At 51.3% G+C, this 24,023-nt stretch overlaps 8 protein-coding genes across 8 annotated transcripts; 4 read left to right on the forward strand and 4 right to left on the reverse strand.

The window, feature by feature from the left end:
- Positions 1–1,172: 1,172 nt before the first annotated feature.
- Positions 1,173–3,359, reverse strand: TGAM01_v200628 (hypothetical protein; the record flags this gene model as incomplete). The annotated part of the gene is made up of 2 exons (XM_018809073.1): positions 1,173–2,713; positions 2,780–3,359. The coding sequence occupies 2 exons, from the start codon at positions 3,357–3,359 to the stop codon at positions 1,173–1,175; spliced, it is 2,121 nt and encodes a 706-aa protein (XP_018657740.1).
- A 909-nt stretch (positions 3,360–4,268) lies between these two features.
- Positions 4,269–5,044, forward strand: TGAM01_v200629 (hypothetical protein; the record flags this gene model as incomplete). The annotated part of the gene is made up of 2 exons (XM_018809072.1): positions 4,269–4,325; positions 4,400–5,044. 2 exons carry the CDS (start codon positions 4,269–4,271, stop codon positions 5,042–5,044), a joined length of 702 nt encoding a protein of 233 aa, XP_018657739.1.
- Positions 5,045–5,647: 603 nt separating this feature from the next.
- TGAM01_v200630 (hypothetical protein) lies at positions 5,648–7,710 on the reverse strand (the record flags this gene model as incomplete). Its single annotated transcript, XM_018809071.1, has 4 exons — positions 5,648–6,730; positions 6,794–7,170; positions 7,226–7,389; positions 7,439–7,710. 4 exons carry the CDS (start codon positions 7,708–7,710, stop codon positions 5,648–5,650), a joined length of 1,896 nt encoding a protein of 631 aa, XP_018657738.1.
- Positions 7,711–11,249: 3,539 nt separating this feature from the next.
- Positions 11,250–11,705, forward strand: TGAM01_v200631 (glucose-repressible protein; the record flags this gene model as incomplete). The annotated part of the gene is made up of 2 exons (XM_018809070.2): positions 11,250–11,560; positions 11,618–11,705. The coding sequence occupies 2 exons, from the start codon at positions 11,250–11,252 to the stop codon at positions 11,703–11,705; spliced, it is 399 nt and encodes a 132-aa protein (XP_018657737.2).
- Positions 11,706–12,026: 321 nt separating this feature from the next.
- Positions 12,027–15,480, reverse strand: TGAM01_v200632 (serine/threonine protein kinase; the record flags this gene model as incomplete). The annotated part of the gene is made up of 6 exons (XM_024548594.1): positions 12,027–12,235; positions 12,300–12,435; positions 12,503–12,943; positions 13,662–13,969; positions 14,085–15,291; positions 15,376–15,480. The coding sequence occupies 6 exons, from the start codon at positions 15,478–15,480 to the stop codon at positions 12,027–12,029; spliced, it is 2,406 nt and encodes an 801-aa protein (XP_024406605.1).
- A 386-nt stretch (positions 15,481–15,866) lies between these two features.
- TGAM01_v200633 (hypothetical protein) lies at positions 15,867–16,064 on the forward strand (the record flags this gene model as incomplete). The annotated part of the gene is made up of 1 exon (XM_024548595.1): positions 15,867–16,064. The coding sequence occupies one exon, from the start codon at positions 15,867–15,869 to the stop codon at positions 16,062–16,064; it is 198 nt and encodes a 65-aa protein (XP_024406606.1).
- A 6,335-nt stretch (positions 16,065–22,399) lies between these two features.
- TGAM01_v200634 (hypothetical protein) lies at positions 22,400–22,833 on the reverse strand (the record flags this gene model as incomplete). The annotated part of the gene is made up of 2 exons (XM_024548596.1): positions 22,400–22,701; positions 22,758–22,833. Coding segments are annotated over 2 exons (378 nt in total), but the record flags the coding sequence as incomplete, so codon positions are not given.
- A 17-nt stretch (positions 22,834–22,850) lies between these two features.
- Positions 22,851–23,648, forward strand: TGAM01_v200635 (hypothetical protein; the record flags this gene model as incomplete). Its single annotated transcript, XM_018809066.1, has 1 exon — positions 22,851–23,648. The coding sequence occupies one exon, from the start codon at positions 22,851–22,853 to the stop codon at positions 23,646–23,648; it is 798 nt and encodes a 265-aa protein (XP_018657733.1).
- Between the last annotated feature and the right edge of the window lie 375 nt (positions 23,649–24,023).

Consider the following 24,023-nt stretch of genomic DNA (forward strand, 5'->3'; position numbering starts at 1 on the left):
CTGCTGGCCTTTTTTTTCTTCGTTCCTCTTTTGTCTCATAGCCTTTTCCTTTCCTTTCTTTTCTTATAGACGGACCCATGCTGTTCAACCCCTGGCCCCCAAAAAATCTGCACGATTTGTTGCTCCGTTCGCCGCGTGGGCTCGGAGACCAGGGGACCCGTTAGCCACTGCAGTATGTACAAGCGTGGACAAGCATGTCTTACCAGAGAGCTTCCAGCAAAAGGCGACGGACGAGAGCCCTGAGTCGCCGGCCAGGTGAGGCGGCCGGCCCGAAAGGGATTCTCCGCCATGACCATTGGCCCAATGCGGCAGTATGTACGAGCAGGTATGTGGTGGCTGCGTTCCGGCCGCTCAGCTCCATCGATACTAGAGACACGGCAATCCAGAGGGCTCCATATACCGTACGAGGTGCAGCCTACGGAGAATGCTCTCGTCAGGCGGCCGAGATGGGGCTTCTACTGGCTAGAAGCGGTACCTGGCACTTCGTCTTTGCGTACCTGGCCCTGGAGATGGGTGCCGGATGACATGATCATCAACCTTCTGTTTTCAACACGATAGGCGGGGATCGACATATTCGTCAAAGTGACTACAGTTGTGCTCGGGCCCGGTAGTGGCGTCTGCTCTGTTGCGGGTGTAAGTTGGCGCCATACGCATTGACAGCACTAATAAGCAGATCGCATAGCGGCGTCGTCGGTCGCTAAAGAAGCGTCCAAGCACGATCAAATGTTGTACGCCCGCGTCTACCTAGGTAGGTACGGTATGTAACGTTCTATTCAAGCTAAATACTAAGGACAGAGTTTGAATTCGACCGGACAAACACATGCAGTGTCTCCACGCAGCGGTGCAAATTCCCGACTACATGGCCGAGGAAAATATCAGATTCAGCTGAAAATGTTTTAACTTTTTCGCACAATTTGTTTCCTAATCCCGGAAGATTTGTTGCCAAGATCGCTCTGTAGATGCGTGAAGAGAAAAAACAAAACGATTAGAATCACTAGCCTAAAAAAAAAAAAAAAAAAGTATAGATTTTGAAGAGCCCAAAGAAATAGGTGAAAACGTGAGAATTTGTATGTGTGCGTTCGTAGAGCCTCCTTTTCAGGGGGGTATGCTTTTTATGTCATTCGTAGGGCATCCTTTTGAGAACTCATGCTTTTGTGTCGCCGCCGCAACTGTCACCGACGACGCCAATGCTCGTTATCTTCGTCTGAATCGCCGCCTTCTACTTGATCTTCGGCATCGATGAGAGCCATCTGAACAAAGTGTCGGATCCAAGCCTCTTGAGCAGGATCGAGCACGTCCTCGTTGTTGTTGGCGTTGTTGTCAAGATTTGGATTCTGTTGCCTTACTGCTGCCGCTGCCGCTGCAGCAGGTTCGCCACGAACCATGCCGCCTCGACCTGGGCCTCCGCCTTCTCGTCTTCGAGCTCCTCCTCGTCCACCATCATGGCCTCGGCGGGCATCGCCTCTGGCGCCCCTGGCGCGATTGGCGACATTGCCTCTGCCATTGTAGTTGATGGCTTGGCCTGCACCGCGATTTGGGCCCTGTGCATTATTGGCACGTCCTCTTCCAGCTCCTCCACCGCCGCGTGCTCTGATGGGCTGGTTGTTTGCAGCATGATGCCCGCCACGCCCCTGGTTGTTATCATCGTTGTTGTGGCCGTTGTTGACGGGGTTGTCCATGAGTCGTAGAACAAGAGGTGCTTCGCGAGCTACCGCAACTCTCTGGCCATTCTCGTCAAGCTGCACTGCTGCGTTGGCGTTGGCATTGTTTTCAGCATCGTCGTCCACCTCTTCGACAGCTATGGCGAGCCACTCCTGAGCTTCACCATCGTCCGGTGCGGCTTCAGGGGCGTCCTCGTGGAGTGCGGCGCCTCGACCGCCGGCAAACTCCAGGCCGACGTCATCGCCATCTCCTCCTTCCAGCTCCCACAGACGCATATAGCATGATGTGACCTTGCCATTTTCTTGTTGGTTATAATGCCGGTACGGGTTCGCTGGATCCAGCCACGAGGAGCACAGATAGCAGAAGTGCGTGTCACATCGTGAGCATATCATGTGGTTACAGCCGTGAGTCTTTTGTGCAGGGGCATTACAGGTTGGGCAGGGACTCGTATGCAGCTTGAGATACTCGATGGAGGCCTTTTCATCCTCAGTGAGCTCACCGTTTTGGCGCCTGGGTGCGCAATGGAAGAACTCCCCATGCCATGACTGATAGCACCGACTGCAAAAAGCAAACCCACAGTCTTCACAGACAGAGAGCAAGTCACCAAGGTTAAACTTGCTTCCCCCCTTTTCATTCTCCTCCTCTTGGTCAGACTCGGCATCCGACGTTTCTCCAAAGTCGAGCCCCAAAGGCTTCTTGTGCTTCTTGGAGCGTGCAGCTCCATTACACCACTGCCGCGGGCAATATATGGTGTTTTTGTCAGACTCAAGTTCCGTCTTGTACTTGAGATCAACATAACGCTTGACCATGTCGTCAGCGAGGCCAATCTGCAGCAACTCGCTGGGGCTAACAAAGGTCTTGGGCTTGCCTGCCTTGTTTCCTGCAGCTTTGATGGCGGCGGCCCGCTCTTTGGCGCAGTTGGGGGCCAGGCAGCGAACGGTTGATAGGTTGCCCTCTTTGATGGCATCGTTGTAGAAGTCATGGAGGCATTGCAAGCAAAAGATGTGACTGCAGTCAAGCATCTTGTGACATTTTGACCCTTTCTTCGGATCTTATGCAGCGTTATAGCGAGTTAGTATAGAGTACACGAAAGTAGAGATGTTGAAGTGTTTCATACCTAAGCAAATGCCGCAATCGAAGGTTTCCTTATCAAAGGCCGCCTTTTTAGCTTTGATATCGTAGTCCAGCACAGCGAGTTTATGCTCTGGGTGGACTTGAAGAGTGCCTTCGGCAGTGATGGCCCCGAATACGTCGTCAGCGGCCCGCTGGACATGATCGATATAAGCGTAGGCCACCAGATCTCGTCCCATTTCCTCCCACAGCCGGGGTGCTTCTCCCGCAAGGCGTGAAAGCATCTCAGCCGAGAGCCACTGAGGCGTGGTTGAGATCTTGACCAGAGGGGCACATTCTGCGGGATAGCCTTCTGGCAGCGTGATGTGCAAAGCAAGGGGCGGCAGATGAGAGACCTGGAGAGAATCTTCCAGGGCTGGAGCGGCAGATGTTGAGCCGTTCAGAAGCTGGTCAGATGAAGCCGCCGCTGGAAAGGTGACGGTTACGGGCGCGGCCGGTTCCACGGGCAGCTCAAGCTCAAAGGCATAGCCACTGTCGTTTGTCCGCCGAAGTTCGGGATAGATGGCCTCGAGGGTCTCAAGCTCTGTGGCGCGAGCTTCGTCGTCATCGGCTGTGGAAAGATCCATGTTGGTGGCACAGCTGCAGCATGTCCGCTTAGACTGGAAAAGAGGGGATGAGATGGGGGGGCTGCTGCTGCTGGAGAAGTGAAGCTGCAGAGATGGGACGGATAGCGAGGGCAGAATAGCAATAAAGCAATAAATAGATAATGAGATAAAAGAAATCTGAGCTGGCAGAAAGCTGGCGGAAAAAGCTGCGAGCGAGCTGTGGCAAAGCGTGAGTAAAGGTGAGGTTCTGCCTTAGTCGCTGATAATTGCTAATCCAATCATATCCAAGGCACCCGCCCGACTAACGCACACGGCTACAATAATATGTTTGATCGAGATGACCAGTTGACGGGGCAGATATGAAAGAAATGACAAGGCAGAGAGAATATTTAAGAAACAAACTCTAGAAGAAAGCAGATATAGATTTTTCAAAAGCCTAGAATTTGACACTGATAGTTAAATCTCTATTAGTGTCTTCCCTGTAATCTAAAAAAAAGCCGTCCATTGTATGCGTCACTTGCCGTGGCTAATTTTACCACTAAAAGGACGCTGCCCCAGCACCTGGAGCCTCTGCGCCACAGCTGCAAATTAAGCCACGTTTCTCTCTGTTCTCCAGCCTCAGCCGCCCTTCCGTCACATGCAGGCAGCTTGACATATTCCACTCTCAGGTGTGCATCGTCATTCATCCTGACTTCTCTTCCATCTGATGTGTCTGCACGATGCATGATGGTCAACGCCGACAATCTATAACATATAATATTTTCTCGCGAGCTATTACTGGCTTCTATTCTCTTCCATTGCGTCTTTTTTTGCCTTTATTTTCCTCTTCCTCTTCGTCTCCACCACTGATATCATGCATCTACTAGCGTTTTGCAACTTCGTTTGAACATAGCCATTTGCAGCCAAATCACCCATCTAGTCTTAGCAAGAATGGCCGACGAATATACCCAAACCCTCGCCTCTCTCTCTGTCACACACGTCTACTATGTAAGTTTCCACTAATCACTATTCCAGTTCTCCATCTGCGATTCTCTAGCTAATACGACTCTACTTCTTCCCAGGACCCTGACGATTACATCTCCCTCCTATGCGCCTACCTTGCCCTCCTCCCGCAAGCTCTCTGCGTCGTCTACGCCACCCTAATATTCTCAACGCGCGAGGCTGAAGTATGTCTCGCCTTTGCCGGCCAGCTCGCCTGCGAGGCCCTCAACTTCGTCCTCAAGCGCATCATCAAGGAAGAGCGTCCGCGCCTCATCCACGGCAAGGGCTACGGCATGCCCAGCTCGCACGCCCAGTTCGTCGCCTTCTGGAGCCTCTCCCTAGCCTTGTTTCTGCTGGTGCGACACAAACCGCTGTCAGCTCAGGGGAAGGCGAAGATATGGGAGGGCGGCCGACCCTGGACTCTAATCGAGAGGCTGGCTGTTAGTCTTGCTGGTGTTGTTGTGGCAGCGGCGACGGCGTGGAGCAGGATATACCTCAACTATCATACGACGAAACAAGTTGCTGCTGGTGTCACTGCTGGCTTCGTGTTTGCGCTGGTCTGGTTCGTAGCAACGGAGATTTTGAGGAGGACGGGATGGCTGGCCTGGGGCATTGAGCTTCCACCGGCGAGGATGCTGAGGATACGCGATCTGGTGGTGGAAGAGGACATGTGCCAGGCAGGGTGGGAAAAATGGGAAGAGAAGAAAACGGCGAAAGCGAAATAAGGAGAAGAAAAGAACATCTACAAATGATATGTAGAATACAACATATAAAAATCATGATAGCAATGTCAGCAAAGCGGTTAAGCGTAATTATGCGATGCACTCATTTTACATTACAAACGATGACAGCAACTACGAACTTATTAAGGGGCAAGGATAACAAAATCTCTTAGGCTTGTCTAGAGCTTTATTTCTTCTATATCTTGTTTGTTCATAAAATAGCCCATTTCATACGTCGCAATATCCAGTGTCCCAGCGATGGGGAGAAAGAGTGAAAGAAGAGAAAAGAAGATGAAAGAAAAATAGAAATAAAAGAAAATAAAAATACATCATCTTCGCTTGCTAGAAATGACCACATTTAACCCAGTATGGCACATGCCCCCCTTTGCCAATTCCGATAGCCGTCAAATAAAGAGCGTCCCTCACAGAAGGACAAATTGTAGAAAAGAGGATAAGGGGGAAGGAGTATGAGAAGGAAAGAAAAAGGGTGGATCGTATCGGGGTATGGAGGGTGAGTGTACGTATGAGTATAAGAAGAATGTTTCTCAGTTTCAAGAAACGATGAAAACAGCCAAACTCGTAAAAAATAATCAAGTCGTCAGTTAACTATATCCACTCAGCAGTGCCTACTGAATATCGTTCATCAGTTCTCGCAGCACCTGGCGTTGACGGAGTAGATGCCATGCCCCTGTGATGCGCAGCTGCTGGTGGAGTTGGCGGCTTGTTTGGGCTGTACACCGTAGGGCTCAGGGTGATTGGCTTGTCTTCATCGTGATCCTGCTCTTGATCATACCTTACCTCAATAGTTGTTCTGATGGGCGAGTGAGGCATATTGTTGCTTCTACCGTCGTTGAAAGCCATGCTGTTGAGGCGAGAAGCGGCTCCGTTCGTGCGGTTGGTGGGCGTCCCTGGAGCCAATGGCCAGTTCTGTTGATTTGGTGAGAACGGCATCTCGGGAGAAAAGAAATAGGGGGCCTCCAAGCGGTTCACGTCGCTAAGATTGGATACTCTGAGGCCAATCTGTACGGTCAGGCCAGAGACCAAAGAAGAGTCGCGATTGTGTCTGGGAGCGCCCGAAACGCGGATTGTTGGTGGTGGTAACAGGTCTTCAAAGTTAAACATCTGGTTGTCTGGTGCCTCGTTGCTGTTGCTCCCTGTTGGCGAGTATGTCGTAGAGGGAAGAATGGCGGTGCTTTGAGGTTTGATGTCAAGCGTTTCCCGTTGGTTTGGAAACAAGCTATAAGAATCCTTTCGGGCTCGAGGCATAACTGGCGTCAAAGGCACATTTATCAAGTCGGAGCCGTCTGCAGCGTCTCCGCCAGATATTGCGTGGAATATCGTGTCTTGTCCGTCAAGGCTTCTCTTTCCTTCGCTGGCTGCTGACCTCGTCGTGCTTGCGCGAGATTGGACTATTCTCGCCGGCGAGACGGGCTGTCCAATTTGCCTGTTGAAAATGTCTGACCCAGGCCAAGAATCAACAGACTTTTCCCGTGGGCCACCAAGCTCGATATGTCCAAGCGGCCCAATCTTTTGCATCTTGCGGGAGCGAAGAAAGAGATAGAGAGCGCCAAACGTGATTCCCGACACGTTGCTCGCCACCGAAGATACCATGTTCAAATCCAATTGCAGAGTCGTTAAGGCCATTGGGTTTTGAGACAAGATGCTGAAGAAGTAAGGAGCCGTTAACCCCTGTGCTCTCTTTGTTAGCCATCCACATTTTGAAAAAGAAAGGGATTGATCATGAGGACATACGTTTAGTATAGCGCCTAGAATCATGTAGTAAACCATTCTAGAGGCGGTCGCCCTTTCAACATGGCCGACTGAAGCACCTTGGTGCAGTCGAGCGAATATGATGATAGCCCCAATGATCAAGATACAAGCAATTGTAGTTAGGAGAATAGCTGCTTCGAGTCTCCAGGTTTGGACAAACCAGAAGAGAGATGCATAGCAAAAGTCGGGAGCTTTGATGACGCGCGTCAACACGTACATCACCAATGTTCCAAGAAGAACAAGGAAGAGACAGGAATAGATGGCCCATTTAGGCGTTCGTTGGAACGGCCGCGGCCTCAGCGCCTGTAGAACTGTCTCCAGCCCAAAGAAAAGCTGGACATAAGGGACAAGAAATAAGGCTGGTAGCAGTGGTTAACAAAAGAGTCAGAGTGGTGCCTGACGCCAGAGACTTACCTGGTAGCATGGCCTGAGAAATAGACGTGCATCCAAGTATAAGCAACCCCTCGAGGCCTTTGGTCTGACAAGCGATATAGATGATCCCCTGTACTGCTATGCCGATGGATAGGACAAACGGAAATATCTCTGATACATCTATAACATGGAAAAATGAAGAACTACTGATGTGAAGTTAGCAAGGTAAAGTATATGTCTGCTAAGCAACCATACCGAAGTCTGAAAGTCGGGTCATTTTGCTTCGTCGTTTTATAGCAATTCCGAATGATGATAATTGCCAATATCAAGGCAATAGCAGTGTTAAACCCAGCAAGGATAGTAATCATAGATCGAACTTGCTTGGCAATGGTGAACTTGAGGTTGTTGATGACTGAAGATGTCGAATTGTCCATGAACGGGAATCCTGCCGCACTATTGTCCGTCTGCCTGGCCCATACCCCATTCGCCCCATTTTGTTCTTCAAACAACATGTTCCAGCCATCCATGATTGCCTTGATCGCCCCTTTACGGCCTTTTTGCTGTATATAGCGAGAGATGAGAAAATAAATCGAAATAAACACCGGCGTCGAAGCCCCCCAGCGAGCCGCGCCTCAGATCGCCATTGACACACTCTATCCCACTCGAGTTGTGTTGTCGTCGTATAGAGAAAAGCGAGAGTAAGTTCAGGAGAGGAAAATGTTGCTATCGTCCTGCGGGAGCAAAGAAGCGAATGAGAAAACGAGGCCTATAGAGGTAAGAGCTGCATGCCTGCAAGTGCCCCCAGTCCCTCTCTACTCAAATAAACCAAATATAAAACGGGTTGGATGTCAGCCGTCCAGACGACTGCAAACACAGAAAAAGAAATTCAACACAAAAAAAAGGTAAGAGAAGATGGAAAGAAAGGAAATAGCAGAAACACGATCTACTCCAGATTGACGCCAAGGATCGCTACCAGAGCGAGTAGAGGTAAGAAGAGAAAACATCTAGAAGAGAGAGAAGGGAGAGAGGCGAGAACATTGAGATGGCGGAACATTGTGGGGCAAAGAAACACAGTCAAGAGCAAGGAATACCGGGTTATGGAGATCCGGACGAGGGCCGTTGGGAGAAGGGATACATGGACACAGCCCGATTCCAGAGGGACATGGGTGCTGTGTTTCAATCGACACAAAGTCTTGGAATTGACGCCATCGTCTTGGCCAGGGGGGGGATAGAATGGTAAGTGTATTGGCCGTTGAGATTAGGGACTCATGCTTTCAATAAGCTCTCACGCCGTCCTTTTTTGGATGAGACCCTGATACGGACTATTGACGGGGTGCTACTAATCGTTTCTATGTGATGCACGAGAAGAAGTCAGCCAAGAAGAAGACAAGCCCCTTCATCTCTTGATAACAGAATCCGTCCGTATCGAGTTCCTGTGGCGCCTCTTAGCTGCGTCAGTCAGATAACCCAAGAAGCGCAGCCAGGGCATCTTCGGTCGCCGCTTCAAAAACTTGCCACATCGTCCTTTATCGCCGCGTCTCTCATCAAAATGAAGGTCCCATCGCCCGTATCCGTCCTCGCGTCAGCTGTGATGGCCGGTTTTCCAAGGGCCGGTAGCGGCGGGGTTGAAGCAAACGTGGAACAAACTCGAGTTTCAAATGTCAGGAGCCCTTGTTAGAGGTTCGACGAGTTGAAGCTATTGCTGTAGGCAGTCACCAGAATGGTTCCGAATGCGGTAAGACGCGGAAGTGCCGCTATGCTCAAAGGGGCCTGAGCTGTTCGCGGAGAACCCCTGGTGCCGGGAGCTGGTTCTCAATGGCTGCGGGTCATTTTTGGACAAAAAATAGCATCAAATGAAGTGACTGATGGGGTGAGCAGCTTGCGACTGTTATTGACTTGGGTATTTGCACCGCAACGCGTGCGTGGAATCTGGATTGCAATGTGACAGGAGCAATACCGAAAATCTCGAAGAATTGGCCAGTGAGCCTCTCTGTATGCTTACTGTTACAAGTTAGCCGGCTACTCTTCTAAGGAAACCATGGGGCAGTTTCGATCAGATTATGACGATATCCACTAGCCAATCTTCCAGGTGATACGGTATTCATCAGATAAACAGCAACTGTCAGCGTTGGGTGGTTTCATAATCTTATCTAAATAGCCTTAGCTACCTACGTATGTAAATAACCTAGGCCGATGTGATAAGTGACAATGAGCATCGCCTGAGCAGTCCAACGCTTTTGGGTCTGGTTGACTCTGTTTCTAAAGAATTGAATGCACGTACCTCCAATATCAGGTTAATGCATTAGCTGCTTCTCTTTATCGTTGATAAGATACCAGATTCGGCAACTTATGTAGAAGCAAGCCTCAATCTATCATCAATCTATCATGATATTGCATGTCTCTAGTCTTTACCGCATTGTTTGGGCCAGGTGCGTTAGACTAGATCTGTTCCAGAAGATGACTTGTCGATATTCCAAGTTCAAAAGTGACAAGGCGTCTGATGGATTCAGAGCACATATATGCACATTGGACAAAGCCAAGAAGCTATTCACAGGATACAGAAGCTCTTCTCCTCTCCCCTCATAAACGTTTGCCATACTTTGTAGGAAGTACCATTTCTTGGTTCTCAATGGCCAGCACTGTCCTCGGCAGCCAGTAAAAGTATTTATCTAGAACCGAGTCAACTTGGCCATGTTCTTTAATGGTCTGCCTCCTAAAAACAGTAGTCACCAGGCCGGAATCTATTGCTACAATCTGCCACTTGGCATCAAAAAGCTACACTTGAATCACATATCATAGATGGTAAGGCAACAATCGTAAACACACGTTGATGGAATCTCTCCGCCCCAATTCACGTGACAACTTTGCCGGGATCCCAAAATTGAAACCCAATATTGGCATCGTGACTTTGATTCCGCGTGTGGAGTTCCCATCGGCAAGGAATTCGTCAGCCATCGGCTCTCGACAGCGACGGCAGGCGATTTATCCCCTCTTCAGAGAGTCAGGATGAGCATCATGGCGTCATAGGTTGCCAAACTCAGTAAAACTCAATAGTAAATGATTATCTGGCATCTTCTCCTATGTGTTGATTCGGGATCTTCTGTGTGGCAAGCATGTGAATATGAGATTGAGATTGCGCAAGAGCTCCCTGCCAAGATAGCCGCTTGTAGCCTCTGCCAAAGCTGCCAGCACACAAAAACAAAGATGCAAACAAGCTTCAGGAGCCAAGGCCTCGTAGAACCGATGCAACTGCGCTTTGGATGCTCCGGAGAGAACATTCCGGTTGGGTCCTGCAGATCTCGATGCGAGCATCAGCGGACCCAGCAAACGCGGAAAGCGCAGACGGGTTCGATCTCACTGAGGGAAGCCCATCGTAGCGATTATGCCACGACTACGTCATACATTGTGGTGGCCCCACATATCGACATCCCGCAGCGCCAACTGCAGGCGCCACACGTGGCGTCGCCCACTCTGGCCATTGACAGAGCTCCAATCGCTGCTTGAATGGAGCTGGCACAAGCCACATCTGGCATTTAATCTGCTCGCAACAACTGGATGGCGCTCGATTCGATCCATTTGCGCGTTCAATGATTGATCCGCGTTCGACGATTGACCCGCTTTCTGCTGCATGGAGAGAAATAAGCTTGTATACAGTATGGAGGACGTAGGCCTATGTTTGCAAGGCTGTTCGCAGGCAGATGGAGACGCTCGCCTTACTCGGCAGCTCACACGAGCAGTGACGTTTCCCCCTCTTGGTCGTGATGTCATAAGATTCAGTAAACAAGCTCCCAAAACGCCCGTGTTCACTCAGTGTTGCGTATGAGAAGGCAGCCTGTGCGGTGCAAAGCGGGTATCTACGCCTAATGATTCATGACGGAAGCAAGCACCCACCCTGATCTGAAGTCAATCGGGGTTCAAGCAGCAAAGCCCAGAAGTACCTGCCCCGCCATCAAGGCAGCGGCTCTACATCAGCTCGATCTTGCTGGCAGTATTCACCAAGCTTTGGAGGGGCAACACGTATTCGATGACGCCATGTTCCTGCTTCACATGCATGGGGAAAGAGTGAATGCCATGTCAAAGCTATTCTGGGCATGTGGCTCGCTGGCCTTTCCGTCTCTCCTCAGGTCTATATAAACTCTTTCATCCCCCCATCTCTCAACCTAATCTCTCTTCATCACAATCACATCAACAACCTCAGATCAAGACAACTCACAACTCTTCAAACCAAACCAAACCAAACCAAACCAACATCACAATGGATTCCATCAAGCAGGGTGCCAACTTCGTTTCCGAGAAGGTCCAGCAGGCTACCTCTGGTACCGAGAAGGAGGCCAACAAGCAGGTCGCCAAGGACTCTGATGCCTCCGTCGGCACTCGGTAAGCTTCTTCATCATCTGTTCATGACACGGCAGCAACTAACAGTTTTCTTCACAGCGCCTCCGCTGCCAAGGACGCCCTGGGCAACAAGGTTGACGAGAGCAAGCACGACGCCAAGGGCGAGGCCCACAAGCAGGCTATCTAAACAGTCACGACCATGACCATGAGAGCAACTGTGGAGGAACAACACAGGATGGAACAACTCCGCTGCTGAGTGTCTACGAGACATGAATATCGATACCCCGTCATAGCTCAATAATACAAATTTGGACCTACTTTTGCTTTGGACATTTTCTGTGACTGTTACAATCGACGCCACAGCGACTTTTGAATTGTGATCGTTTTCATCTTTTGCCTTCAACAACTAGTCTCTTACTATGTCCCTAAACTGTGCATTTACATTTCCTGTGCAACACAGTTGAGATATCCAAATGCAGTATGTAGTTGAATTTTGCGCCTGCTGATATCAATCAAACTTCTTGTTTGTTATCCTGAAGAAACCCTCTCGCACAGCAAAAGCGTTTGATATGTCGTTGATCGAGTACCAAACCGCATACAGCGGAATGAATACCCACAGCATGTTGAAAAAGACCAGGTACACCCACATATACATGAAGTTGCTGCCGTCGAGGTTGATGTTGCCGGTGAGCCACTCGGGGCAGAAAGTCATGAAGCCTAGAGTCGTCCTCATTAGCATCATCTCCCATCTCTCCAAGGAAAGATTATACATCGATCGTACCTCCGTAGAGCTCACAAGTCGCCAAGACAATCATCCAGATGCTGGCCTTGGGACTTCCCTTTGCAATCAGGTAGCAGATGTACACCGCCAGGGGTCCATCAAAGAAGACGGTCAAAAGCTCGAGACTGATGACGCCCTGTATTACACCTTAGTTGGCAAAGAAATCACATCAATTGCAGTGGCTTTCCAGCACGAAAACTCACCAGATCAGCTCCCGCCCATCTCTTATCCGCCCGCGCATACACCATCCACAGCTGCGCAAACGGATTGTCCCCGCCACTCTGCGGTCCATACACCCTGCTATCCCCCCATCCGAGATAATTGTACGGCGTGGGCACCAGGTCCTTGCTCGCTTCGGCCGCGGGAACAAACGAGTAGAAGCAGTGATACAGGAAGCTGCCCTCGAGGATGAAGTGGCAGAGCGCGTCGGCGAGGTGCCAGATGAAGAGGAAGCGCAGCGTGGCGGTAGTGGCGCGGGGGAGGACGAGGCGCGACGTGGTGTAGGCGATGAGGACGATGGCGAGGGTGGAGAGGAGGGAGATGATTGTGGTTTGGTCGAAGAGGTCGGGGGGGAGGGACGAGGCCATTTTTGCTGTTTGTTTTGGGAGTTTGTTCGGTTGGCGTTGTGAGATTTTTTGAGAAAACTTGGGGGTTTATCAGCACTGAGGATGGGACGAGGCTGATGCTGATGCTGATGCTGACGACGCTAATGAGGAATCAAAAGGAAGTGCTAGAGAGAGTCCAATTGAAGCGATTGAACTATATTCCAACGGACATTAAGCCAATGAAGCAATCTCACAAGTAGAAAAACAACAAACGCTCTCGAAAACAGAGAGATGCGCGCGCTGGACGTTAATTAGCGTGGGGTTGCAATATCAAGACAAATTGGCCATGCCCCGCCGCGGCCGCTGTGGGGGCGGGGCCATTGTTTTAAAACTTGAGCGCAAGAAGGTATTCAGTTTAGACGCCTACAAGAAGATTGATATAACTAGTAGAACAACTATCTGATTGCATATATGTAGATACGTATATACTGGCAGCTACCTAAGGTACTACTAATATACAGACTAGTAGTATTCTTTTCGTTCTTGATCATTATACAAACATCAGAATCAATTGGTGGTAGTGACTGCAAAGCTCCTTGTAACAACCCGCCTGTATCATTCAAAACAAGACATAATGCAGATGCGATACCTATCCTATCCAAGTAATCATGCACATTTTTCATTTATCCCACTCCTTGAATCCCTTCTGCTTCTGTCTCGTGTTCCATCCCAGCTTGGCACTAATGCTATTGATCCAATCTTCGCTCCTCCGCCCTTCTGCCTGCACCGACGCAAAGGGATATCTGCTCGCGCTGACCGTCACGTAGTCGCCGGGTTGCAGTTCCACCCGCTCGCGTCCATCAAAGCTGGCCCACGAGGCCGTCCTCGCGTTGTAGGGCACGCCGACACGCAGCACAATCGTGTCAGGCAAGATGATGGGCCTAAACGACAGCGTGTGGGCGCAGATGGAGGTGACGAGCATGACGGGGTTCTCGGGGTGGCATAGGGAGCCCCCGGCGGCGAGGTTATAAGCTGTCGAACCTGTTGGTGTAGATACGCAAATGCCGTCTGCGAGCACCGAAGTAAAGTGCTCGTCGTCTCCAAAGATTTCCGTAAAAGACATGGCTATCAACAGAGGAAAAGGCGAAGATGCCTTAGATTAGCATACTCAGTTTCCGATAAAGGTATATAGAACGGCAAAAGACGATAAAGAGAAGAAAAGGGAAAAAGTAACACTCACTTGGATTCGGGCCCCTGTCAACAACCAGCTCATTTAAAATCTCAAACGTCCCCTCTGGTTTATGTGTATGCTCATCCTCAATCTCCTCGCCAATCAGCTCTTCCACCAAATCCCGCCTGTAGTGCAACACATCATCATCCTCGTCAGACTCTGACTCCGAGAGCCTCTTGCGCACGCTCCTCATAATCGTGCACTCGAATCGAAGCCTCAGGCTGACCGTCACGCCCTTTGAAAAGGCAGAGGTGAGGATCGGCTTGTAGTCTTCAAAGTCAAACTTGGTCAGGAACCCGAGACTGCCCAGAGCGAAGCTCAGCACCGGCGGCACAATTCTCTGGAAGAGCCAACTCGCATACAGAACCGTTCCGTCTCCTCCAAGGGTAATGACAAAGTCAAACGAATGGGGCCGCGATCTGCACATGGTCTCGTCCCAGTACCGGAGGCGTCTCTGCACGCCTTCGCGAGCGACGTCCTCTGTCACGCTGCCATCCTTGGCATATTCATGAGCCACCTCGTCAATCAGCTTTGCCGCGTCAAACCTCTTGTTGGTCTTGAGCTGTTTCTCTACATAGACGACGTATTTGACATCTCGCTCTTTGCCGAGCAACCACTGCGCCAGGGCCCTCGTGTGGACAATCAAGTCCGAGTCGTGAATCTTTGTCAGGAGAAAGATGGTCCTCACTCGGAAGCGGATGCGCATGCTGCTCAGCCGCCTGCTCAGCTCGCGAACTCCCCAGGCCATATCACTCAGCTGCTTTTTGGTCAACATTCGACTATGGACAGGGTCATTTTGCTGGTGAGGCTCCGCCTCGGAATCAGACTTTGTCATTTCTTTCGTCCACGCCTCCTGGTCCACCTGTCCTATTTCGTTTTCGGCATCCAAGCAGCTTGGGTCAAGGACCGCACGGCACTTTTGCTTGTCGACAGGGCACTTCAAATCGACGATTTTGTCCAGGTTCTTTTCACTGCTGATGTCGACAGGGTCATCGTGTCTATGTGATTGCGAGTATATCGGATGCGCATGATACTGGTTGCGGCTGGGGGAATTGCCAGCAGATCGTTCCTTGGACTTTCGCTGTTCTTCTATCAACTGATGAACCACGCACTCGGCTCGTCGACCCGGCTGCATGCGCTTCGTCGCAGGTGCAGGAGCTTCCGACGCAACCATTGAGCTCTTCCTCCGGTATGGACTTCCGTCGTCGAAGGTGACCTGTGGCGTTCGAGATAGTCAGCGACAAAGGCATAGCTCTACGCATTGGACAGTGTTTCGTCCAGCAAAAGGCATCACACTCACCTCGACAGCTCCATCATCCTCGTCGCTCCCATCGAGGCTCGTCTGGTCAAATGTTATGTGCTTGGGCTTTGTCTTGGCCCCATCCTCGTCGTGCTCGCGACCCATGATGTAATGGCTGAAGTCGGTTATCGCGGGGTCACAGCACCACTGTCCGTGTGTCGTGCTACAAGCAACAGTCGATATCGTGCGCTCGGATTAGATGATGGCGATGGCGATGCGTTCTCATTTGTCAATCATATAGAGAGCAAAGAGAGAGAATAAGTATTGCATTTGTAAGAAAATACTGGACGAGCTCCGAGGATCGACGGAAGCAAGTGCTCTCAGCTCAAACCTGCTAAGCCGAAATGTGGAGCTTAGAGTTCCCGTCAAAATCGTTGTATGTACACGTCAAGATGCTGCATTTGCATGATTTTTACCCCAAATAGCACTGCTGCATCCCATCATTATGCATCGTCACAAGCTAGCTATAGTGCACGGTCGCTAGCAGAGATATGATGCTTGATATATATTATAAAGCGTGGACTTTAAAGAACAGTTTGCAATCTCTCCCGGGTAGCTGGCCGAGGCTAGAGGAGATGGTAAAAAGTAAGATGATTATCAGTGGCGGAACTCGGATCTCGCAAGCAGCCACATCAGAGTTTCTCAAAGCTCATTCGCACATGACCCGATCTCATAACACGCAGTTATAGAGCAACGGTTTCCGGGAAAAGGAAGGAGTAGAAACGAGTATGCAAGCATCTAGAGCTAAGATCGATACAGATGTATCAGTGGTACTGACTCTGACTCTGCATTGGTACAGTAAGTGGATCATTAACCAAGAGCCTCAGTAACACACTCAGGATCCGCCCATATACTAGATCTTGACATCATCGTCAGCTCACCCACCAGACGTACGGAACAAGACGAATAGAGATAGAGCAAAGAACAAAAGATAATAGCTCTTTATTTCGCCGGCACAATGAAGCATCTCATCCTCATCGGAGCCTGCTATCTAGATACTATTCTGAGGCAAGACCCGACTTCCTATCGTCTACACAAACCAACATCGAGGCCATGGACGATGAATCGTCACGACTCTCACTAACTCTTCAACAGCGTACCGCACTACCCAGAAGAAGACGAAAAGCTACGAGCATCGACCCTCGCCATTCGCCGGGGAGGCAACTGCCCCAACTCGCTCGAGGTGCTCCAGCAGCTCCTCCAGCCTCAAGATGCCATTCGCATGTATCTGGTCTCGCCTCTGCCGAGCAAATCATCGTCGGCCGTACAGCGCATCAAGGCTTCATTTGGTGAGTCGTCACCCGTAAGTCTCGAGCACAGCCTTTACCGAGAGACGTACACGGAAGCGGCCAGCAGTTACATCATCCGTAGCGAGCAGACGGGAAGCCGTACGCTCGTCAACTACAATGACCTACCAGAAATGACAGTCGGCGAGTTCGAGGCCATCGTGCAGAGCTTCAGCCCTGACGACGAGACCTGGTGGCACTTTGAGGTGAGTGCATTTATGAATATTTCCTTCTTTTCTCTCCCTGCTGCTGCTGTTGCTGCTGCTTGTTGGTCGAGTGGCGACCGCGAATGACCGTGGCAGCAGCAGCCATCTATATGGTTCAAGCAAGAGAAGCGCCACTACATTTGGATCCTGCGACACCCTCTTGGCAGCAAATCCTTGTCTGACAGTTCCAGCTCAGGGCCGCATTCCGCATACTACGTTAAAGTGCGTCCGCACGCTGCGTGACAAGCTCCCAAACGCGCAAGTCAGTGTGGAAGTCGAGAAGCCAGGGAGGGACGGCCTTCGCGAGCTCGCAGCTGAGGCCAATGTCGTCTTCTATTCCAAATCCTGGGCAGAAGTATGTGACACTGCGCCACAGAGGAAGCCGGGTAAAGTTCTTCTTGGTGGTTTCCTTCCCCCCCGGGCTCTTAGCTACTAAAGGGGCTCCAGGACGGAAATTCAGGAGAAGAGAAATTCTGAACTGTGAGGACAAGGCATAAGAAAGAAAGAAAAGGCTGACAGATTAATCTGCATAGAACGTTGGTCATGGGTCTGCCGAATCTTGCCTCATGAGCGAGAAGCAGCAGAAAGCGTAAGCATACCCTTCCAACAAAAGGCCCGCCTACAGGTACATGTACCGGGGGCTGCAACCTCTTTTGCCTAATGTCCATTTCGCCTTCTTCTTCTTCCTCGTCTTTTGCCGCTGATAGGAGATGATCGTTTGACTTATGCGACTCGCAATAGGTCCCTTGCCTTCTGTACTTGGGGTGCAGACGGAGCCGCCATGTGCCAGCTCCCCAAACAACAGGTCGTCCACTGTCCCGTGGAAAGCCGCGCAAAGTCTGATACTGTCGTCGAGTAGGTTACACCCGGCGAGGGTCGTTTTTATTACCCTTTTCCCTTTTCTCTCGCTTCTTTTTCTTCCGTGCCGTCCTCCCCATTTGGCTGCGCATGATTATCGCAACTCAACCTTGCTAGTCTTTTGCGAGGAGTACCACCACTGCTAGCAGCACAGAGCAGCATTGAGGCACCGCAGCAGCTGACACGTCTTCGTCTAGCTCGGTAGGAGCGGGTGATACTTTCATAGCGGGAATGCTCTACAGCCTGGTCTGTCGAAACAAGACCTGGCATGTCAGCTACGGGCTGAGCTTCGCCGTACACCTGGCCACGACGAAGGTCCAAAGGGAGGGGTTTCAGGGGCTCGGCGCAGATGTCCACGACTGGCTAGTAGACAATGCGTCCTGATCGATCCCATCGATTTTAGCATTCACCGTAGCAGGCCCTCACCTGTGTGTCCTCCCTGTACTGAGAAATAAGTACCGCTATTCCTACTGCTGCTAGTAGAACAGTACCTCGTAGTAGAGTACCTCGTAGTATGAAGTACTACACATAGTAGAGGGCGGGTCTGAGTGGTCTCTTGACGGCCAGGGAAGCGACACTGCTGCTCTATCTAAACATGCGCAGCCCTGAGATAGCGTCGCGCCAATACTACTCGCAGCAGCCACCAGAGTTGGTGAGCGGGGACGAGAACAAACAGTCAGAAAAGCTGGCCATTGCACTCATCCAAGGCTAGGTGATATTAATTCATCCACGCAGGGATCATCTGAGCACAACATCACCAACAAATAATTGGCATGCCTCTTACTGTACCATCATAGAGGAGGACATTCCGTTCTGGGCAATAATCGACAAGGCGGCTTCTTAGACAAGGACAGCCAGGAAACCCGTGTGTGGCCAGGTAACCCTATCAAGGCCGGAGCGTTTGTGTCTGTTGTGATGCTCAAGGGAAGGGGTAATAAGTGGCGGTGAAACGGTCTGGTGTGTACCAGTATACGAAAGAGCCTGTGTAGTGGAGAGCGTGGACGGAGTCAAATGACAAGAGACAGGAAAGAAAAGAAGAAAAAAAAGCCACCATGTACGGAGAGCACCTACATGTACACCATTGGCTACGCGAGGCTTTGCAGGTGCCATCTCCATGCAATACCCGACGCCAAACAAGAAAAAGGGCAAAAGTGACAGTGCCAGCGAGGGGTCCTTGTACAGCCTAGCGACTGACTGTGGGCAAACAATCAAAAGCTGGAGCTGCGTCTCGGCTTGATGGCCTTGGTGGGGCTGGCGTCGGGCAGCTTGCAATCGCTGATGAGGCAAAATCTGCCCCCCCGTCTCTCACATCGTTAGGCCGTGCATATCATTCCAGGTCGCATGCATACAAACAAGCTGCTGGTGGTTTTCGTGCCCCTTCCCCCTCCTCTCCACTGCTGTGCGCCCTTGGAGCCTGGCTGCCACAGGCCTCTCATGTGCGTGCCATGTATGCATGGGGCAGTCCTGCAGTTGCAGTGCCTAGATTTTGCCCACAGCCTCGCACGCAGAAAGCACATAATCTCCTATATGTAGATAAAATATGACGCCACCACTGGCAATAGTCACACACAAGTAGGCTGCTAGCTCTCCGTCGCACACGATGGTGGCGTTGCTCGAATGAGGAATTTCCGACTGTGGATGCAAGAAAAGGGTGCGGCCATGGTTCAAAGGACCGGAAAGCCGAGCGCTCGAAATCCGTCACCAGGTGCTCGAGATCGGCGTGGAAGCTATTTAGTTGGAGGGGGGGCAAGCATCGAAGAAAGGGTAGCGAATGGATGAGACGCAAAGGATCGAGAAGCTATATCGGGAACATCAGCCTGTGGCTGCCCTAAATCTTAATACCACACCCACTGGGGAAACAGACGAGGCGCCTAGCCAGAGCCAAGTAAGCCAATCCAGATCACTCCCGCAAAGAAGGGGAGGGCAGTAGACTGCACAATACTTGTACGAGTACATTGACAATGCCCTGTCGATACCGGCTTGGACTCTGCTGCCTATAAAAGCAGGCATCCATTGCAAAGCCGCGCAAGGATGTGATACTGTCCGAGATAGAGTACGAAGCGCCGCGCACAGAGCCATCGTAAAGTCCAACAAGCGGTGCTGTCCTAGAGAAAACGATCAGTGGCTATTGCGGGCGTCAAGTGAAGCGGACAAATCAGGACCACAGGGAGATCTTAAAAGGGGTGGCAGGCAGTAGAGGCTGAAGGGTGTGTGTCTAAGATTTGTTGATGGGGGCCACACGGTAACATACAGGTACCAGTTCCTAGACTGAGCTCTTAATCTAACATTCCAGACAGCGTTACAGTAAGTGCTCTGCCGCAGAGAGCCAGGGAAAGGCCCTCGTACGATGGATGAGAGCTAAATAGTCTCATTCTCCATACTTGCACTTGAACGCTGCTAGCACTGCCGTCGCTGTTGTTGGCAGGCCCCTCGATGCGAGCTTATTCCAGAGAAATGAAATGTGTTGCGGCAGCTAGGCTTTTCTTCTTCCCCCTCTCTCTCCTCTTTTTGGAATTATCCTGCCCGTACTGTCTCAGCCACGAGTTATGTTTTCAGATTGAGACATGTTCTCAACCCCTCCGTAAGAGGCAAGCAAAATTGTAGTGATTGAGACCGTAACGTTCAACCACTACACCCATACAGTGATTATTGAGGGGTTTCTCCGTAGACGAAGGTCCGAAGCTCAGAGTAAAGTGATGCAATAGATACTGCAAGTACCTACTTGTAGTAGTAAATACCCATGCATCGCATACACGTCGATCGCCGCAGGTCAAAGAGAGCGGGTGGGATGTCGGAAAGCACCCGGCGCCAAGGCGGTAGCTGAGTGACTGGGATGACAACCAAAAGGTCTGCTTCGCACGGAGCAATGCTAGTTATCTCTGGCAACCTATCCATACTTTGTACTGCCATGACTATTGCTGCTGTTTGGGCGTTGGGTCACTCGCTAGCAATGTGACCGTTCGCTAAATCATCGATGCTCCATACAAAGCAGGTTGCGCGGCACTAACTGATAACTTCTCAAAGCCGGACCTTTTCGCCTAGCATCCCTGCGTTGCCAGCTCCGTCAGCTGGGAAGCATCAAGTTTGTCTCAAAGCGAGATAGCAAATGCCACTCGACGCGGAAGGATTTATTGCGTTTCCACAGCATGGGCCAATGGATAGCGTTACCCTCTATCATATGCGACAGAATCGTCGTGGTAAGAAAAGATTGGCGGCCTGGGGAAGTAAGTTGGCGCCGCAAAAATGTTTCGTATCGGGCGAGGTATGCACTTGCACTAATCCGTCTCTGACTCTTGATCCGGGGGCTATTTGCAAGGTACTCAGGCGGAGAGCCGTTGCGAAAGCGTGGCGTTCACACTCAGCCAGGATCCAGGTTATGCCTGTAAGACCGGGAAGACATCAATACCATACCTGTAATCAGTGTGAAATCTCCGGAGTAGCACCACTATTACTGCTTGTAGTAATATGGTGGAAAGCACTCCGTACTCCTTACAAGTACACACATACAACTAGGTATGCTCGGTTTCGTTACACCAGCCGCGTCTGTCTTCGGTAGGCACCAGCTCGGCATCTCCACGCTGACGCCTGGGCTGGCTGCTGAACCTTGGCCTCCAGCTTCTTTTCAAGCAATCATGCGTCCTGCGCTGTGCATGCGGTACCTACAGTATGTTTGTTAGGTAGGTACTGTATGCTATTGCTGTGGGGAAGTGCGATGATTCGGAGACCATGCCAACTTGTGCTCTGGGCTTGACTGACGGTCAAAGGTGGCGTCTTACATTTGATAGCTGTGAGCCAACCGTTTGCCGCGTCACGGCAGCCATGCAAAGAGCTCCCAGCGCCATGGCTACTATGCATAGGTAGTGTAGCTGTGAAATCTGATAACGTGCTGCCCGCCACCTGTATGTATGTACCTAGCAGAAGGCGGTAATTAGCACTTATGGATTAGAACATCTGTTGAATACGATCAAACAGCTGCCCAGAAATACATACTCAGCATTGCTATATTCTTCTACACTCTCTGCTCATGAAGATTCGTTGAATCATTCTACCGCGCCTCACGTGCAGCCAAAATCCCATCCTATACGGAGGCTGTAGGGTATTCACCAGGCGCACCACTGCTCGAGTCAGTGGAGTTGGCTGTATGGACTAAAGCCGTACGCACATGCAGTATGTCAGCGAGCGCCTTCGAAGCAGGGGGGATAGAAGACGGGATTCGGGTTGGCCTGCAGAGTGATATGCGCCACCGCAGCCGTCACAGTCGTTGTACGTAAAGTACAAGCTCAAGCACTTGTAAGCGGCTTTCCGCTAGTAGTAGTAGCAGTAATGACAGTGATACTGCTGCTGCTACAAGGTACTGCGGTGCGTTCTGCCGGTGTACGAGTAAGCGTTATTAGCGGTGGGCATGCATCTCTCTGTTGGAGAAGATACATAGCGGATGCCCTTGAGTACTGTAGACGGCATCAAGAAAAAGAGGCATGCAGTCCGTACTGGGTAATCCCATGAAGCCAGGGATAGAGCATGCTTCTCATCCCTATCATTCCACATCAGGTCAAAGAATTGCGCCGTGTAGAACACCGAGCGACCAGAGAGTGTTTAATTTTCGCAAAAAGTGGCCTACAGGCAGCCATGCCCTTGTCTTTCAGCGGCTCACCAGTGATTGTGGTACACATACTGCTACTTGTATGCTCTTAGGTTGGACGGGCATAACGAATGTGGTCTGGCATGTTTTGGTTCCAATGTGGAGATCTGAGCAATAAAGTTGTCATGGTTGAAACATGGCTGCGTGGGACATTGACGCCCGCATTGGGCTGTGATGGATGGAAAGCAGCCAGAGCAGGCCTGCAAGGACAAGTTAAAGAACATGCCAAGCACTAGGCTATTGGAGCAGCCGAGGCCAGCATTGGCCCAGGGATCATAATCACCATGGCCGGCGAACCCTGCCCAAGTGGGCGCGCGGCGGTACAAAGCCCTGGTGTCTAGGGATGGGTTAGCAACAGGTGCTCTGTTTAGTCAGGGAGGGATGAGACTGTACAGTGCAACCGCGCCGCCGAGACGGCACTCACAAAAGACGACTGACTAAAATCCTCTCTGCTGTTGTGCGCCACCGGACCACGGGTCAAAGGTTATGCGGCGGCCAGGCGGCCAGCCAACAGCCCATCTGGAGGGTGGCTCAGTCTCGGCTGGCCAAGGGTGGGGTGTGAACGAGTTGATGCCGATCATCGTATTTCCTGCGGCGCGACGAAAAGCAAAGGGAAAAGGAAAAGGGGCATCATGCCGTCGACGCCAGCCCTTTGCAACCCCACCTGTGCGACAAGGACACGGCCCGCCAGGTCACGGCGCCAGTGGACCCAGAGCCGCCCGAAGTCTTGCAAGTCACCGGAGGCCTGAGTGGGACAATCGCGGCGAGGGGTTCGGTTCTAAGGTTTGGGAGTCCGTAGCTGGGAGCGACACCCTGGCAAGGCTACCGAAGATTGACGATGGAGCGCCAGGCCCAGGGCAGATGCGACTCTGGTGTTTCCCTGGCCTGCGCGACAGGCGATCACATGACACGCAGCGCCCGTCCTGGCAAGCCGGATTGCCGTGGGCTCTGCAGAAGGGAACGGGGCTGCCTGAGCGCTATTGCTTCCATCCAAGTTCCCATTGCGGACTCATCACATGCTGGCCGGGCCCTCTGTTGATGAAGGGCTCTTGCAGGACCTGGAGCTGGTGGCGCATTGGCGAAGGATTGGACCTGATGGGCGCGCAGAAGGGCAGACGAGCGATAGGCTCCAAGACGCTGCAGGCATTGCCTAGCGCCCTGCTCTTTGTACTCATGCTGTGGCATGAGTTGACCGCAGTGAGCCACCACGTCCATCATCATTCAGCTACAGGCGCCAACGCACAGTGGAGCTGGCTCCCTACAGTCGGTTCAATTTTACGGTAGAAGCCGTGCTGAGAGCCATTCGGCCATTGACTGGTGTTAGCAGCGTGGTACTTAGTGGCACAAAGAAGTTTCCCCCCTTCTCTGAGCGTGCATGTGCAGGGCACGGGCAAGGTCCTATGATTGGAAGCCGAGTAATTTGGTGACGGCCGGTGATTAGACGCTCGGGGGAGCAGGATGGATCGTGTGCCTGAGGAGAAGTGCTTGAAGTGGTAGACACTCCACCGGCCGGCGTCAATGCTGCCACTGCCTGCCAGTATCAGTTATCTGTACTTGCAGATACTGCACTAATTGCGGTCGTTTCTCGTGTGCATGCGGCGGTATTGTGTCCCCAATGGGTATTCCCGTGCTAGTAGCACTGCTTGCATGGTATCAACC

This window comes from Trichoderma gamsii, assembly GCF_001481775.2.
Source record: "Trichoderma gamsii strain T6085 chromosome Unknown Scaffold_2.2, whole genome shotgun sequence".
NCBI lineage: Eukaryota > Fungi > Ascomycota > Sordariomycetes > Hypocreales > Hypocreaceae > Trichoderma > Trichoderma gamsii.